General features: G+C 42.9%; 1 protein-coding gene across 3 annotated transcripts in view; it reads right to left on the bottom strand.

Moving 5' to 3' along the window:
* The window catches only part of EFNB2 (ephrin B2), a 44,871-nt gene extending 32,989 nt beyond the window's left edge, over positions 1–11,882 (bottom strand). For all 3 annotated transcript variants that reach the window (XM_069467040.1, XM_069467042.1, XM_069467041.1), the window contains exon 1: positions 11,046–11,882. In XM_069467040.1, the coding sequence (XP_069323141.1) occupies positions 11,046–11,167 (122 nt within the window). In that variant the 5' untranslated portion in view covers positions 11,168–11,882. The remainder of the gene's footprint in view (positions 1–11,045) is intronic.
* Between the last annotated feature and the right edge of the window lie 5,592 nt (positions 11,883–17,474).

The raw sequence follows: 17,474 nt of genomic DNA, 5'->3' as shown, positions 1-17,474 counted from the left end.
CACACTCAGCATCTAACCAAATGTATCTCTTCTTGAAAATCTGACCTCTTTTTCTCCCTGTTAGAAACGATCAACTCTTTAAATTTTTAAAAGGAAAATGTTAATAGTCAAAGGAATAATACTCAATAAATGTATTAATATTATATACTGTAATAACTGTCTAGTCATCCCTTTAATGGGCTGCTCATTATTCTGTTTTCATTGGATATAACCTTGTTATAGCAAAGATTCAAAGAATCCATTTAAAATTGCATGGCCATCATAAGAAATTGACTATAAATCCAAATGGACAATGGAAGAATTATACTCCAAACTTTTCATCCACCTTGTATGCACTGTCTTGAGCAAATGCACCCTTAATTTGGTTACATGATATCTAATTACTCCATGCAGCAGCATAAAAATGAGAGACAGAGAATTAAGAAGAGAGATCCTGGCACCAGAGTATCTGGGTTCAAATTCACTTATTAGCTATATATGACTTTGGCTAACTTAATTAACCAGTGTGACCTCAAGTCTCTCCATTGGTATTATGGGAATAGTAAAAGTTCTTCCCTCACACGGTTACTATGAAGGTTTAACAAGTATTTGTCAAGCAGTTAGAGCAGCAGCTGGCACATAGTATGTGCTGTATACAAAACTGCTGTTACATAAAATAAACAATGTCCACCAGGTAAGTAAGTAGTTTTCTAAATGAGAACTATCATGTACTATCAATGCAAAAAATGCCACATTGCCCACCCCTACAGGCTGAATTCATGTATTCAATAACAATCTAATATCTTACTGTACCCTTTAGCGGAATATACAAAATGGATTCAGGCAAAGACCATACTCTAAGGCCATAGCCGCATAGCTCAATGAGAATGTCCAGGGTTACAAATGTTACAAGAAAGCATCAAGGGTAGAAAGCAGAGGAGAGAGTGTCTAATTTGGTAGCAGAAAGGAAATAAAAAGCTACTTCATATAGTAGGAAGTTTTAAAGAATGAGTAGAAGCTGGGCAGGTAAACAAAATAAAACACAACATCAGAGAGTTTAAAAGGTGTTACAGTCTTTATTAACAGAATACTTTCATTTTTTCTTTGTCTGTGGAAGGCAAATTGAACCACAGCCAGGCACAGAGTGGATATTCAATTAATTTTTATTAATAACTGACATTTATTGATTCATTTTTGCCAAGCACAGAGCTTAGCTGTTTAAATACGTTTAATCCTGACCACAATTTTGTCACAATTTTTGACATGAGACAACTGAGAGACATCGAGGATACTGCTCCCAAAGGTACACAGCTAATAAATGGCTAAACTGGAACTGGGCTCACACAGCCAAATTCCAAAGTGTGTGCTCTTAACTAAGCTAAAATGGCACTTGTCCAACTGTCTCTGCTAAACTGAATTGCCTAACCTATCCATTATCACACTCATTTCTAAAAGCAATAGGTACCGATAATTCTCACATTAACAAGGTAGCTGAAATCAATGGGTTAGCTGTCCCACAGGGTCATTTGTACCATGTGGGATCTGTCTCTGAGTTATGGCCAGACGTATGAAATAACCAAGCATGTTCTTAGGTGGACACTTTAGAGACACACATCACCCTTAGCTGAAATATTAGTACTTCGACTTGCTTACTATTTTCTCTATTGCGGCAATCTACTTGACTTTGCTTAGAGATGCCTGAAGTCTTTCAAGACTCAAGCTTCTCCTCCCTGGGCTGCCTTCTGACCCCCTCCAGGGAGAACACCATTCCCTTCCTCCCATGTCCCTGCTGCGCCCCCGGCCAGGGCACCCTCACACGCCAAGCGCTTGCCTCCACCTGGGCTTCTCCCTCCTGGCCTTAGAATTGACATCTGAGGGTAGAGGTCATTCTGCTTTGTACTCTCAGAGCCCAGCAATAGGTCCAACGGTGAATAAGTGCTTACTGAATACATCAATGCATTCTCTACCATCAATGGTTTAGATTCCCCGAGGCCCCCCAAAAGCAGAAATGGGGACAGGAGCTGCAAGGTGAGGACCACGTATTTCTTCATAGCTCCCTAAACAGCTTTTAAAAGTATGATTACCTAATGTTGAACTGTTTTTTTCAAAAAGGCTGGTCTAGGGCAACAGTTCTCTAAGTGTGGCCCAGAGCAGTAGCACCAGCTTCACATGGGAACTTGTGAAAAATGTCAATTTCTGAGCCCCAGCCTGGACCCCAGGAATCAGGAACTTTGGGGGTGGGGTTTTCACAAGACCTCCAAGTGATGCTGGTGCCCTAACTTGGAGCACCACAGGTCTCTAGTAGCAGTCTCGGCCTCCCCTGGTCTCATCCATCTCTAGACGCTGGTGTATGGTAGGTCAGGACAACGTCAGCAGCCACAGACGCAAATCTGGGCTGTCTGTCCATTCATCTAACTAACAATTATCAGACACAGTGCTGAGAGCTAGTAAGCAGAGACTGACGAAGTGAGGCAACGTCTCTCCTTAACTTTCAGCATAGGAGGGTGGTGAAGACCTGCGTGAGTCACGGAGAGCGGTGTATATTGTCCTATGTGTGCCATATTTAACTACGAAGTGCTGTGGGATTACAGAGAAAAGATTTAAAGAGATTATGTTTTATCTATGTCATAAAGAGAAGAAACACGTCTAAGACAAATCATGAATTTTACTGGACAGTCCATTATAATCATGGTCAGTTTTTCCAAAGAAGGGGGTGGAGGGGATTCAAGGCCTCTGTTTTTATCTTAAATGTACCCAAAAAGAGCTCTTATAGTTCAGTAAAAAATGACATTCTCGAACTTCTTCTTCAGTTAGATATATTCTACGCTAGCCGTGAACACGGTTTGCCCTGCCCCACTCACTCATTAGGGAATTCTGATTCAGGGCAATGTTTTAGGGGCAGTAAACCAGCTTAAGTGGTAGAAAGAGCAGGGACTGAAATTCTGAAGCATTTTTTCAGGCAGCATAACCACGCTGGGTCTCAGGTTCATCAGCTATAACGTGAGAGGCTGGAAGAGATCATGTAAAAGACATTTCTGGCTTTGAAGGCCAGAACTTCTATTATTGGCACAGAGGTTGGGTGCCCTGCAGGGAGTGCAGACTGGGGATGGTAGCAGAGTGGGCAGACAGCAGGGAGTGACTCCCCCTCCCCCCTACGAAACAAGCTAAAGCCTCAGAACTACTCATAATCACTCCCTTCCCTCCAACACAAATGCATCGACCCTACTGGTTTCAAAAGTCTGTGCAGCACTTGTATTTAATAATTATTCTGGGGTAACGCAGGAGTGGTGTACATGAGAAACAGATTCGTGCCTCAGTGGCAATGGGGACTTAGCTAGCAAGTATTGGAAGACCGATACAAATACTGTAATTAAAACTGGATGCAACCGAATTTGAATGAAGAAAGTGAATTGGATTGTTTAATCACTAGGTACAGAAAACACGAATCATCTATAGTATTGAAGAAAACAATGTTTTCAAGGCATGGCAGAACACCAGTGGTTCATTCACAGCGCTCTGAATGTATGCCCACCACTGAGCAGTTTGAACGTTTACCTATTCATGCTTTAGAGAATGAAAAGAGCAAACTATTAATACTTCGCTACTGCCAATTTTTTCTTCATATTTTGTTTAGAGAATTACTATGGGCAGAACCAACTTGTTTTTCTTTAACAGAGCTTTCCCCTACTATGTCTTCTTATTTGAAATCAGCAAGTATGCACTTACCAGCCACAAAATGCTTTGGACTAGAATTACAGATTTGAATTTATACATGAAAAGGAAAATATTTTAATAGTTTGGAGCCACTGCTGATTCTCTGCTGGAAAAACAGAAATAGGTTCACCTGGCATTCAGTGTAAACTGAATGGAAAACATTTCATAATTGGTTACCTACTCTTTTCATGACTGGTTTGCTAGATCCACTATCCTTATCCCCAACACTTCTGAAATACCTTCATGCAGGTAGAATACAGAGCTACTAGTTGGATGAGGGTTAGTAAACAAATGGCAGGGCTTTCTTGAATGATTTCTTTAATCACTTTAACCCTGTTCCTAATAGAAAGCTGGAGGCCAGGGCAATTCAGCTTCTTCTTTTGTCATTTGCCTGCCATAAATATGCACCAGTCTGCATTTGAAAAGCTGAAGGAGGCCGCAAGCTTGCTGGACATTTATCATGCTCTGTTCCCTGTTAACAAGCAAATACTTTAGTTGAATGGGCCATTAACAATCATTGTCAAATGCAGAATGCAAGGTGCTTGGATGTGACCAGCTTGTAAATTAGGGGGTATCCCTTCTCTTTGATGAAGCTAGACGAATGAAATGGATCTATTGATATAAATTGCTGAATGAAGTTAGAAAGGAAGGTAAAGCAGCAGGCTCTGGGTATGCAAAGTCTATGTGCAATAACTTTTAAATGTTTTTAGTACATGAATGCTACGTAGGAATGCCTATAGCAATTCTCACAGTAATGAGCAAAACTGGCAACAATGCAATAGCCCAAAACATGTGATCAAGTCAGCTGAGAATTAAGAATAAAATCAACAAAATTGAATATTTAGGACTTAATGACAATCTTCATCCAATATTCAGAGAACACAGAAGACTAAAAAGACCCTATGTTGCTGTTAAAAACAAAACAAAACAAAACAAACAAAACAAAACAACAACACAAATTTCCCTTTGCAAAACACACCCAAGATCCACTCCATCAAGAAAGACATTTAGGGTGTTTGCAGTTTTCAGTATTTTCAATGTCTTGAGAGTTTAGACTCTCCCAAAGAAGTGCTGAGACTTTTCTGCAATGCCAAATAGGAGGCAATAAAGCAATTTTTTTTTTTCCCTGGCTTGACCCAATTGTGGATGTCACTCTGCATGTAACCCAATCATGATTTCAATGGCTTATTTTGTTTAATGACTAAAATGGAAAGTGTGGAAGGCAAAAACAAAAGTCCAGTTTATTTACAAGGTTGTTCAGAACAGAGGGCAATAAGATTCAACAGCATGGAGAGTTTCTGGTTTTGTTTTTGACTTCAAGGTTGGGCAGCACTCACATTTTTATAATCCTATAATTTACACTAAGGGATCCTATTCCATTCAACTCAAAGGTTAAGACTCACATTTAGGAGTAAAATTACATCTAGATAAGCCCATTGGTTTTGGCATATTGCATTACTACTAATTTGAATTAAAACTAACTCCCCCTCCCTTTTAAGTTTATTATATCTTTTTTTTTTTTTTTTTCCAGGTTGGGAAAGACAAAACTCACGGAAGAGCTCTGTGGCTGAGGGAGAGGGACAATGTGTCCTGTTTACCTTTGCTTCTCCCATGCGGTGGGAGATGGAGCTGGCTCTGAAAAGATGGCTGAAATCAAAAAGTCTCTGTTTTCTTTTCAGATAACCCCAGCCCTACCTATCCCCTCTGGTCTCTGTTCCTTCCCAGCATGGCCCTGCTGAAGCCCAAATAGATTAAGGCAAGGACCGCGAAGTGCAGTTAATCCTACAGAACGGCTGCCGCTGTAAGGCCAGGAGTTAAAAAGGAAAATCTCCCAGGCCCTAACAACTGCAGTGATCTGAAGTTTTAATCAGCCCCCATCTCAATCTATAAAAAAGGCAGTCAATGAAACCTACCTTTGCCATATTATCCACCACCAATGAGCAAGAACTGAGCAGCCTTTCTTTACTGCCTTAGCCATCCCAGACCACAAGTAGAGCTTTCATACTTTCTAATCCTAGTTTCCAAGTCTGCGTGGTTCTCACATAATACCCAACAGCCTGGAGCAAGGGCCCTCGTCTCTGTGCCCTTTTCAGAGACGTGTCATTTCTAACATCAAGCTAATCTATATGTTGCCATGGCTTCACCCTTTATCTGCCTTTACATCTTATGAACTGCATGGATTTACCACATTATTTTTATCTGAAAGACAGAAAATGGTGGTTTTATTGCCATACAATCAGATTACTGCTGCTGGTTTCTCTATGCCTTTTTACCATACTTCAATCAAAAGGGATCAGTTTCTTTATACTCTGCCCTTGGTGTACATCACATCTGTAAAGACCTAGTCTGGGTTGTAATCCCCTTATTAACTATGACCAGGGTTGATTTGCCTAAAAATAAAAGCAAATTGTGTCAGACCCTTTCACTTTGTTTTTGATTCGGAACTACAAAATGGATTACTAAAGAAACCTTCAGAGTTCACACGGCCAGTATAGTGCTGAATTTAAAATGAGAATTAAACAAGTTAAACAGGGGAGGCATGTCAACGGTTTACATCTTCCATCATGGGAGAAGGGCTGAATTGCTTATGTCTTTGTATTCTTTGGCTTTACAGAGACAATGAAGCCACAGGAGTTTTTCCAAGCTGTTCGGAACATGTCCCATTTGCTATCCTTCCTTCTTTGCTGTTCTTATATTCCTCCTCCAGCCCCATTCTAATTCCCCCCTTAAAAGGGGGGAGCTCTTCCCTGAAAGAGCTAATTCCTGACTAGGAGCTTATAATTCTATGGGTTCTGCATATTTTAATCAAAATATTTTAAACAGTTGAACACTCCTCTTTAAGGCTCCACTCTGCTACACAAAGGGTGAGCTCATACGCAAATCTATGTAGATGTATGATAAGTGACCTGAAAAACAGGTTCTTTATGTCAGCAGCAAAGGCAGGCAGACAGGAGGCAGATATGAGGACCATTTTCATCATTTTTCTTAGAAGAGCACTTCTTTTTGTCTAACTTACAATTAAATATTTTAAGAATAATGTTTTCATGAAATCTTAAAAGAAATATCTTTCCTAAAAAAATTTTTTTATTAGGGTCTACAATCTGTATTTCCTCTTCCCTGCCACTCCCATTCCTATGACGCACCGCTGCAGTCATGCTGGGATCTCAAATAGTTTCCCACTAGGTGAACATACTCTGAAACGTGTCGCTCGAAGTTAGGTGTGACACTGAAGCTCCTGGGAGCTACCTGAAAGATGTGTAATGGAAGACAAGATAGCAAGGACTTAGTTGCTCCAGTTGCAATGTCCGTCCGGAAGATAATTATCTCGCCGATCCACCAAAGGATTCACTTCAGTAAGTTTACAGATAAGAGGCTTTATGATAATAAATATCCCAATTGTTCTTCAGTTGACTCTGTGTGGAAAAACCATCCCAACTAGTACTTTTTAGCTGGTCTCTGGCCAATGGCTAATTCACCTGTCCACATACTACAGCTTAAAAGTCAGAAACGTTTAGAAATGTTGGAGTCATTTGCATTTCTTTGCATCAGAAGGACAAGTGTCAACAGCTATGCTTTGTGAAAGATTTAGAACCAAGTGCTTAACAAATCATCTTAACCTCCAGCTCCTGTTTCTAGGGCTCTGAGTTGTAATTGTTGAGGTTAAGAAGTGTGGTCCCTAGACACAGGATTCCCAAATAAATTCTCATCTGAAAAGAAGACTACCAAGCACGTTGTGAGATATCGCTTTAGCTCTGTCTTTGTGCTCTGCCTGGCTCAGTTGTCCTGTAGAACAACGACAGTCCATTACCTACAGTTTATCATCCTGACAAAATGTGAGGAATGTGGATGTGAAAGCACTAACAATCCCACCCCTGGTGCTTTGAGCTTTTTTCTCTCTATATTAAAACCGACAAGATTAACCCGAACGCAAACTGTGGAGCATAGTTCAAGGGGCTATTCAATCAGTGCTGAATGTGCATTTGTTTACCTACAAAAATAAGAATTTCAGACACAATGGAAGGCAGGCTGGCTTATATATGTTATTGAATGGACTGTTTAAACAGCACTATCCATTGTAGTTTATTTTATCAATCTCTGACAGGTCCGTATTTATTCAGGGCCTGACTGTGGTAAAGCCCATGTATTATACTTTATCTGGATATGATCCAGCCATTCTTTTGTATCAAGTCAATCAATATCAGGAATTCTGTATTATGTAGGGGAAAAAATTACACGGGAAAAACAAAATGCTTTGTTAACTAACTGGTATGTGATGCAGATGAAATAGCAATCCTAGACATAAGAAATTAATACTGGATTAAAATTTTCAACAAAGTCAGTGTAATTCATTCCACAATACCATACCTATACAGATTTGCTCATGCTAAAGTAAAATTAGTATTTTTTTTTTAAAAAAATAGCCAATCATTTTATTTTGACAAAAATATCACACTTGGAAAAAGAATGTTCTACTGAAATGTTAATTAAAAATGGAAGCTAGGCGTTGCTGTTTTCTGCTGAATAAAAAAAAAAAAAAAAAAAACCCTAAAAAACCAAAATGGCTACAACCGACCCAACTCTACCAGAACCTATGGATGAAATGCGAATAACCTAACTGGGCAGCCACTAATGTTTCAGTACACAGAACTTCTTTAGATTATCACATACACTCTCCCGGATAGGAGCAGCAGACAATGTGATTAAAGTAGTTATGGAGACGCTGAATTCACAAAGGACTTTCTGGACCCCGTATCCAAACAGCTGCTGCATGCTCCCTATGCCGACCACCTGCTAAAAAAGCTGACCTCCGAATGAAACAAATCTAATTACTGATGGCTGCTTCATCACAAATGAATTGTTTCACAGTTCATAGGAACTGACGTGAAACTTCAATGCATTTGATTACCTTTCTGCCAAGTCATATTTACTGACTGAAACTTTTCCCTGGAAATAAATGTGCAATTTCTCCAAGTAAAGCAACCCCTTGGCACCAGGGGATTTTTATTCATTCTCAAACTTAGAAAAGGCTCTTTCATATCATTCCTCCAGGAAGAAATCTTTCTGATCTCTCAAGCTAGCATTCAGCTGCATGCGTTTGCAAAGCAGATCTTTTTCCAGGAACATATTATCCAGTCCTCCAGGCAAACCATTATCTTGAGAATTTTAAAAGAAATTCTACTGTTGAGGACAGGAGCAATCACACCAACAGCAAGGGTAGCAGTGCAGGGAGGCAGGCTTCTGGGAAATGCAGGGCCCTAGCAGGTCTCTAAATCCGGCCACCGCTTGGAAAACCAGACTAATCTGAATCATCAGGATAGTGAGTAAATAGAAGTCACCTCGCCCATCCCCCGACACATTACGAAAAGATGCTATTAATGCCCAAGACTCAGGTTGAAATAATTATTGTTCTACCTTTTTTCTCCCCAAGTTGGTATTTCTAATCCTCCTGTCGGGTACACACAAACTAATACTTAATAATAACGCGAAGATACATATACTGAGCTGAACGTTGAAGAAGTTAATGGGAGAATTTCTTTCAACTAGATTTAAATATAAATATTAAATCCTCAAAAGAAAAAAAAAAAATCGGCCCCCAAAGAGAGCCGGTCAGTGAAAGTGAGGAGCGGAGTGGAGCAGGCCGCCTGGGGGAGGGGCGAGACGGGCGCCGCGCGCATTCCGCATGGAAGAGTGACCTCTGTAGGCGCCGAGCGGGCAGCGGCCGCAGCCGCGGCCGCGGGCTCCCCCTTCCCGGCTGGCCGGCGGCCTCTCTCGGCTCCGGGGCCCGCTCGGCGCGCAGGTCCCAGCCCGGCGCTTTCCGGCATCACCTGGTGCCTCACGATTCGGTGTCGGTGTAAAGATGAGACCGCCAGTACTTCATCGGCAAATGCAATCTTACATTAAAAATATAATCCATACCAGATCAGACTACATGGAAGGAGGCGGCATGAAGCAACTTTTAAATAGGAGCTGTGTTTGAAAGTGCCTTAAGTGCCTTCTAGCATCATGCAAGATTTTCTTTAAACCGATTTATAACTGTGACGTTTTTGCTCTTTTACTGAAGGAATTCTTGGCTAACGTGTTGGTGAATTTGAAATGCACCACATCTCACAGAGTGGATAAAATTCTTTAATGAAGATGGGATTTCTAAATCGATCCCCATCTCTTTACTCCAAAATCCATGCCCAACTTGATCAACTTCCATTAGGCCATTGATACTGCTTCTGGTCTCAAACGTTTACCCCAGAAGCTAATAACTCCACACTTTCTCCCACGTTTTCCAAGAATAAAATTCCATGATTCTGTAAAATATTTTTTGGATGTAATTCGAAATGAGATGATATGCAATATTGAATGCCCACATGACTACGAGTCACGGCCATATATATTTAGGATGCATTGCATTTTCTGAATTGTGAGTACACTGCGGTAGCCCAGATGAAAGTTACTCTTCCCAAGGCCTGGCTCTCCCACCCGTACCGTTGGATAAAAGCAAGTCTGGTCCAAAGGATCCCATTCCTACCCAGGGTCCCCAAGGGCAAAGACTTCAGGAGCAGCGTCGGCTGGGCAGGGCCCTAAGCTTTTGCACAAGGTATCCTAAAAATAGGGGCGGCGATAGAGTCTGCACAGAGTTCGGGGCCTTTGGTTTATAAAGGAACGGAGAAGCCGATGTGCAGAGGGCCCTTCCGGAGAAGCCCAAGGCCAGTCCCCGGGCGAGGAAGAGAGGGCTCGCCGCCCGAGTTCTGCGGAGCAAGAGAACTCCCCGCGCACTCTCGGGTTAGCCGCACGGCGCCGAGGCGCGCGGGTTCCGGGGCGCTGCGGGCGGCGCAGCAACCCACGGTTTCCCTCTGAGAGGGTGCGCTCCACTGCCCCAGTCCCGCCACACCCGTCGTCCGCCCGCCCGCCCGCCTGCCCGCCTGCCCGCGCGGGCCCCGGACTGGGCCGCCTAGGCTCCTCGCTAGTGCAGCATCTCCACCTCTCTCCAGAGCCCGCCCGTCCCTGCGCGCCGGCCAGCCCTGTTTGTGGCCTTGTCCTCCGTCCTCGAAAACAAGAGAGAGTCAGGTATCACCATCGGACACCTTCCCGGACGTGACACCCGAGCCGCCAAGAGCTTTTAACGCGGGGCAGCGCTTGGGGGAGGAAAGGCGGGGAAACCGCCCCTTCGAGCCGACGCGCGGGCTGGAAAATAGAGCGAGGAGTCTCCATCTAGTGAAATGTGGCAGGGAAGGGGGACAGGGGACCGAGGTTCCAGAAACAGGCTCCAAGGTTCCGCGAGCCGACCCTTCCTCCCGCCAGGACAGCACAGCGAGCGGACCCCGGGGCTAGGACCTAGAGATACCGCGGACGCCACTTACTTGGAGTTCGAGGAATTCCAATAGATAGGCTCTAAAACTATCGATCTGGAAATCGCAGTTCTGCATAAAACCATCAAAACTCCCCAGCAGTACTTCCACACGGAGTCCCTCCTCACGGCCATGGCTAAGCCACTCCCAGCTCCGCGCACTCCGGGCCGCGGAGGGACAGGACGCGGGCCGGGAGCCGCAATCCTCCGGGGCAGACCACGGGGTAAGGTTGCAGGCGCCCGCAGACAGCTTCGGGGTGCGCCGAGCAGCTCCGGGGGTCGCGGAGGCCAGGTGCGCTCGCCCTCCCGGGCCCTCAGGGTGCGGGGCGGGATCGCATGCGCGGGGCGCGGCGGCGCGGCGGACTCGGGGCTCCGGGGCGCCGCGCCGGACGCAGCTCGGACGGCCGGCTCCCGTGCGGCTCCAGGGTGCCGGGCCAGCCGCGGCGGGCGGACAGGCGGGCGGGCGCGGGCGGCAGGGAGGGAGCGGGGCCGGGACACAAAGGCCCGAAGCGGAGAGACGACTCGGCGCGGGGCGGCGGGCGCTGCGCCCCGAGCGGGGCCGCCTCTGACTATAGATCCAGTGGAGCGGGCAGCGGCCCGAGCGCGCGGGCGCCGCGTCGGCGCGGTTCCATGTCCCGGAGCGCGGAGCGGAGAAGGGCGCCTCCGGGCGCGCAGGAGCCTCCTTAGTCCTCGCGGCTCCCGGCTCACGGAGCAAGCAGGAGGAAACTCCGTCCCCGCCGCGGGCGCAGGACGCGCGCGGGCCTTTGTGTGCGGGGAGGGCGCCGGGACCGACTCTGCGCGCAGCTCTCCGCTCCGGCCGGCGCCGCCGTCCCCGCCGAGAAGAGTCCGCGCGGTCAGCGCGCTGTCAGAGCGCTATAAACGCGGGGCCCCGCCCCGAAGCGCGAAGCCCATTGGCCCGCCGCGCGGTAGCTGCGCGCTGGTTGGGCAGCTGGCCCGTCCGTCTGTCGCCCCCGCCCGGCCCTGGGCGCCGCGAGGCGGGGCTCAGGCTGACAGGTGAGCCCCGCCCCCGGCTCAGAGCGCCGCGCAGCTGAGCCGTCGACTGGGAGAGAGAAGTGACCCAGCGTGTGCACACGGCGCCCTCGCTGCGGCGGCGGGAGGCCTCCCGGACGTTGTGGAGACGTTGAAATAGGGACGGCCAAGTGTGCAGTGGACGACCACGACGGGCCACCTGTCCCCGCGCCCGCCCGCCCGTGTCTCCGCGCTCGGCAGCGCCTTCGTTGTCCAGAAAGTGTCCCAACTTCAACAGATAATCCAGACTTGTGCAGAGTCCAAGCAGTGGGTTTCCTTTTGGGTTTTCCTTCTTAAAACGAAATGTTTCCCTCTTTATAGGACTAACTTACACACCGTACACGCACCCACTGAGTCCCCTTCTCTCTTCGCTGTTTCTCACGAAGCCTCTTAGCGAAGGTTTCTCACTTAATTTTGGAACCAAACAATCAGCTCGGGCCCGACTTAAGTCAATAGGGCTGGGAAATGCAAAACGACTCCAGGGGACGCGGCGCAGGAATTTGCAGCTGATAATTAGGGCGTGAACGTCTTCGCTCTCCACTCTCTCCACACTTTCTTCGCGGGCGTCTCTTCCGCTCCTCACTTCCTGGGAAAGCCGCACCTCCCAAGCCTCCCCTGCAAACGTCGCCGGCACGCACACGCCCGCAGGGACTTTCTTATTAATTGGCCTTCTGGAGACACGCTTCCCAAGGTGACCGGGATTTAGGGGGTGACGGGAACATATATCCGGGTGTGATGTAAAAGTCAATGTGCGTCTTATTCAGTGTCTAAAGACCCAAATGCAGAGGTGGCAGGAATTCATTACTTTCCCTGTTAAGAGCTGGTCCAAAGAACAGCTTTGACGAGCTCCAGCAACCACATCAATGACTTCCACGGACCCACAGCGCCCACCAGCGACCAGTTTTACTTCTCTGCATCTCGAGAGCACAATGGTCTACCTACCCGGATCCAGTATCCAGCAGAAACTAATCAAGTCAGAAAGTCTTTCAAAATGCCCAACAGCAGGGAGAACATGGTAGAAATAAGGGAGAGTACAAATGTACAAGTCACAGTTTCAAAAATAAACAATAAAATGTTGTATGCCCACGTTTTGTTCCTTTAATGCTGTCTACACAATTTTTGTTTCAAATGCAATGGTGTTCCTACAAATTATATTTTTTAAACCAAATTATCCACTAAACTAAAAGAGAAAATATATATGGCAAAACATCTAGTTTAGATACTTGTTAACGTTTTTCTTTCACTTTTCTTCATAAAAGTTTCTGAAGATTTTTATGGTGTATTTTTTTGAGACATTGTAAGTTAACGTATGTATCAACTAGACTGTGAAAATTTTGTACAGACTCGCTTGAGACAGAAAACATTAAAGCATTCCAAGTATTGAATACACTCCTCCAAATGGATCCTTAAGAGAGCAGAGAACTTTATTTTCTGTAACTACTATTAATAGTTTTAAATAAGCCTTAAACTTGAATTTGTTAAAAAAAGGATCAAATAGGGCATACCGATTTAAACTTAACATTCCCAGGAAAGACTAAAAAAAGGGGCATGCACTGTGTAACTTCACAAGGGTAAAAAAAAGACTGTTTTTTAATATGCCTAAAGAAATCATTTAAGGAATTCATTGAAATCGAATATGAAGTTAGCTTAAAAGAACAAACACTAAGTATATCTCAGCACCTTTCATGTTTAGCAAACTTATATTGTGAAACTTAAGTTGTGACCTCTTGGCTCACTACATCCTCTTCTCCAAGTAAACTACAGGAAATACAGGAAATTTGCATTGTCTGAAAATAACCCAGCTTCCAAAAATAACATTTCCAGTGAATCAGATATTATCACATCCAAAGCATTTCACTTTGGGAAAACTGTAAATATACATTTAAAAATAATTTCCTTTTAAAAACAATGCGCATATATAACAAAAAAATCCAACGCAAAAATTTCTATGGTATAGCTTTACAGTGTGAGAATATACAACTTACTTTCTGTATAGATTTGATGTAGAGACTATGTGAAAACCATCAGCAACAGCAAACAATTTCGATGTATCAATATTCTACTATACTGTCTAGATAGTAATTTTGTTAAATAAAAGCATCAACTCAAGCCACTTGTATCTATTGTTGTATACATACACCAAACAAAAAGTCAGATTGGCATGTACAAAGTAAAAATTCGAAACAACAAACCAAGAATCAATCACATCAATTTAATACCTGTTTGTATTTGGACTTCATTTTACAATTAAATTCTTGGAAAACCTTGGTTATTTTTGAAAATATATAATTTTACCAGAATGTATTTAACCCCACATCAAAAAATGAGTTTTTATTTCCGCATAAGTTACTTCAGGTTTCTAGAGTTAAGGAGAAATTTTCTAAAAGTCAAATTAATGAAGACTTGGCAATTTCAAAGATATACTGTAGTCAATTATAAGTTACTATGAAGTTGAATAAATGTAGAATTAGGTGCCAAATATAAAATTTGGATAATTCCAGCTTAAAAAGTGCCATTCTCCCCACCCCCAAAAGTGTACCTCATTAGTCATGCTCCTTTGAATTCCTAGGCATGTTTTGGTCTTTAGACCTGATTGTTTGTTATATAATCCTTATACAGTATTCCATCAATTCTAAGACACATTTCAAAAGACATGTAACATAACTTCTATAAAAAAATTTTATTTAAATGTAACATAACAGAAAAATCTCTGAATTTGATGTGTTATCCATGCAATGAATGAACTTTCTATTTTTTTTTTTTATTTTTTTTATTTTTTTTTTTTTTGAGACAGAGTCTCGCTCTGTTGCCCGGGCTAGAGTGAGTGCCGTGGCGTCAGCCTAGCTCACAGCAACCTCAAACTCCTGGGCTTAAGCGATCCTACTGCCTCAGCCTCCCGAGTAGCTGGGACTACAGGCATGCGCCACCATGCCCGGCTAATTTTTTGTATATATATATTTTAGTTGTCCATATAATTTCTTTCTATTTTTAGTAGAGACGGGGGTCTCACTCTTGCTCAGGCTGGTCTCGAACTCCTGACCTCGAGCGATCCACCCGCCTCGGCCTCCCAGAGTGCTTGAACTTTCTATGTATCTGTAAGCTTCTCCTGAAATCATATACTTTGTTTCCTGGCATTGTATGCTGTTTATTTCATACATGTCACCTAAGTTTTTAGAACTTTTCAGCAAATCACATTTGCCCAATGTATCCCTACCGGAAAAATCTTTCTCAACGAAACTAAACCCTTTCTTAAAATCAACTTTGCCATACACTCCTCCTCCATCTACCTGCTCTGAAAATTCAGATTACACACTGAAGCAGTTTATACTACAGTCTACTTATGTGTTTGGCAGCAAAACTATTACATGAGGCTCTTGGTCAAGAGAAATCACTTCTCTCTTTGGGAAGTTTAGTTTAGTTCCCTTTGGGAACTTTCTAAACTATAATAACGTATTCCTTATGGAAGCAAAGTACTATTTCCAACTTGCAGTCATTTAAATCTCTAACTCAACCTACATTTCTTTTTCAGCATTAATGCAAAAACAGCACACATGGAAAGAATATAGGAATGGCTCCAAAGAGCTTGGGCACCTAGCATGAAAGCTCATTTCCTTATTTACAAACCAAGAGGTTTTCGAGGACCAAACTCCACTCATCATTCCAAACTGGATTACATAGCTGGGAAACAAAGGAGTAGGTAACAGTTAGCTGTGCACTATTTTCATTGTATCACTCAAATACTTTAACCTCTCTAAACAATATATCCCCTTTATGGACTGATTTGATAGAGATGTGCTGTATGTGAACATTAAAAAGTTAAATGTTTTTATTCTTATATATAAGAAAAATTATTCATAGTCCTAAGGAGATAACAGATCTCCTTGGTCTATAAAACCATTTTTTGCCCTCTCATTATACCACTTGACAATTAGGAGGTTCCACAGCACTTAAAACCAACTGCAGTTCCTTTGTTAACTCCTTATTCTACTTGTCATTTATTTAATCCATAGTGAAAGCCTAGAAAATAATAAAACAATAATCCAAATGTATACAGTAAACAAACTCATTTTATTCTAACCCTAACAAATACAGGTTTGGTAAATAACAGTTGTGCCAACCTTAGAAAATAAACTGACAGTATTAGAAACATACACACTCTGATAGTGAAGCTGCTGGATCACGGAAGATACTACTATTTAACATCATGGTTTTTTTAAAAAGGTGTAAAAAATACAACTGTCCAACATCCTCTGATCTACTATTAAAGGCTCAGGAAAAGAGCAATCAAGTATGACTTCCAATGAAGTATTTATATAATGTATAAACCCAAGAATGATTTAGGCATAAAAACACTTCGCCAGATTTGCAGGGCACATAAAAAGATATAAAAACAATCATTCTGATTTGTATTACTTTATAAAACCAAAGTTCCAAAGAAACTTTGTGGGGTAAGAGGAAGCTAGTACAAAAACACAAAACACCCTGAGTTTACACTGAATCTTTTGCATCCCCCCATTCCATTGTTTCCCAGCACCAAATCAGTAAAATACACAAAATATAACAGAATAGATAATATAATCTATCTTAAGCAATGGCAAATCTGCTATAAGATGTATCATGCAGTGTATCAGCAAATGCAAATCTTCTAGATTACTGCACCATTAGCTCCTCCACCATCATGGACAGCTGGATGTTCAAAAAACCACCACCAGAGTAAACAAACAAAACAAAAAACATTACAAATAATACAGGCAATAGTGAAGGAATCAAGACCACTGTTAAGCAGCAATTCCACAAATGAAAAAGTAGGGCCTACTGTCTGTGCTTCAACACCCATCCTAGACTTCTAGATTGAGGCCTTTTACCTTCAGTAGTCCTTTCACTAATAACACTCTAATATTTGAGTGTTCACAAGACTCTCCTGGAGGGGGTAGGTAGTCTCAAAAATTAAAACAGCCTGTCTTCAGCATTTCTCGTGGCCAGTAATAAAAAACAGTTGAAAAGTTCTGGGTGTAAAGCAGCAGAAAATTAAGACAACTGAAAACAAACGCTCTACTAGTGACAGCTATGGAGAAATGTCAGTTAAGTGACAAACTGAGAGACTTCTTTTATAAAATGAGGCATTAGAAATGATACATAGAATTCAAGAAGCCAGGATTCTATGATTATTTTAATTCAGAAAATTAAAAAAATACAAACTATTGAAAATGCTTAAGATACTGCTTCATCTAGGAAAGGTAGCGATACAAAAAAAAGCTATGGTCATATACTAGCACAAATAAATAACTAAAGAAATAACTGAGGACAGAAACAGCCTAATTTGCTACATCTTTATAAGGGAAACTGAAGTAGTAAATCTTCAACTACAAACCCCTTCCCCTATTTAAAGCATTAAAGAGTCCTCACACCATGC

This window comes from Eulemur rufifrons, chromosome 4, assembly GCF_041146395.1.
Source record: "Eulemur rufifrons isolate Redbay chromosome 4, OSU_ERuf_1, whole genome shotgun sequence".
NCBI lineage: Eukaryota > Metazoa > Chordata > Mammalia > Primates > Lemuridae > Eulemur > Eulemur rufifrons.
The sequence above is the reverse complement of the archived record's forward strand: the minus strand, read 5'-3'. Positions and strand labels throughout refer to the sequence as shown.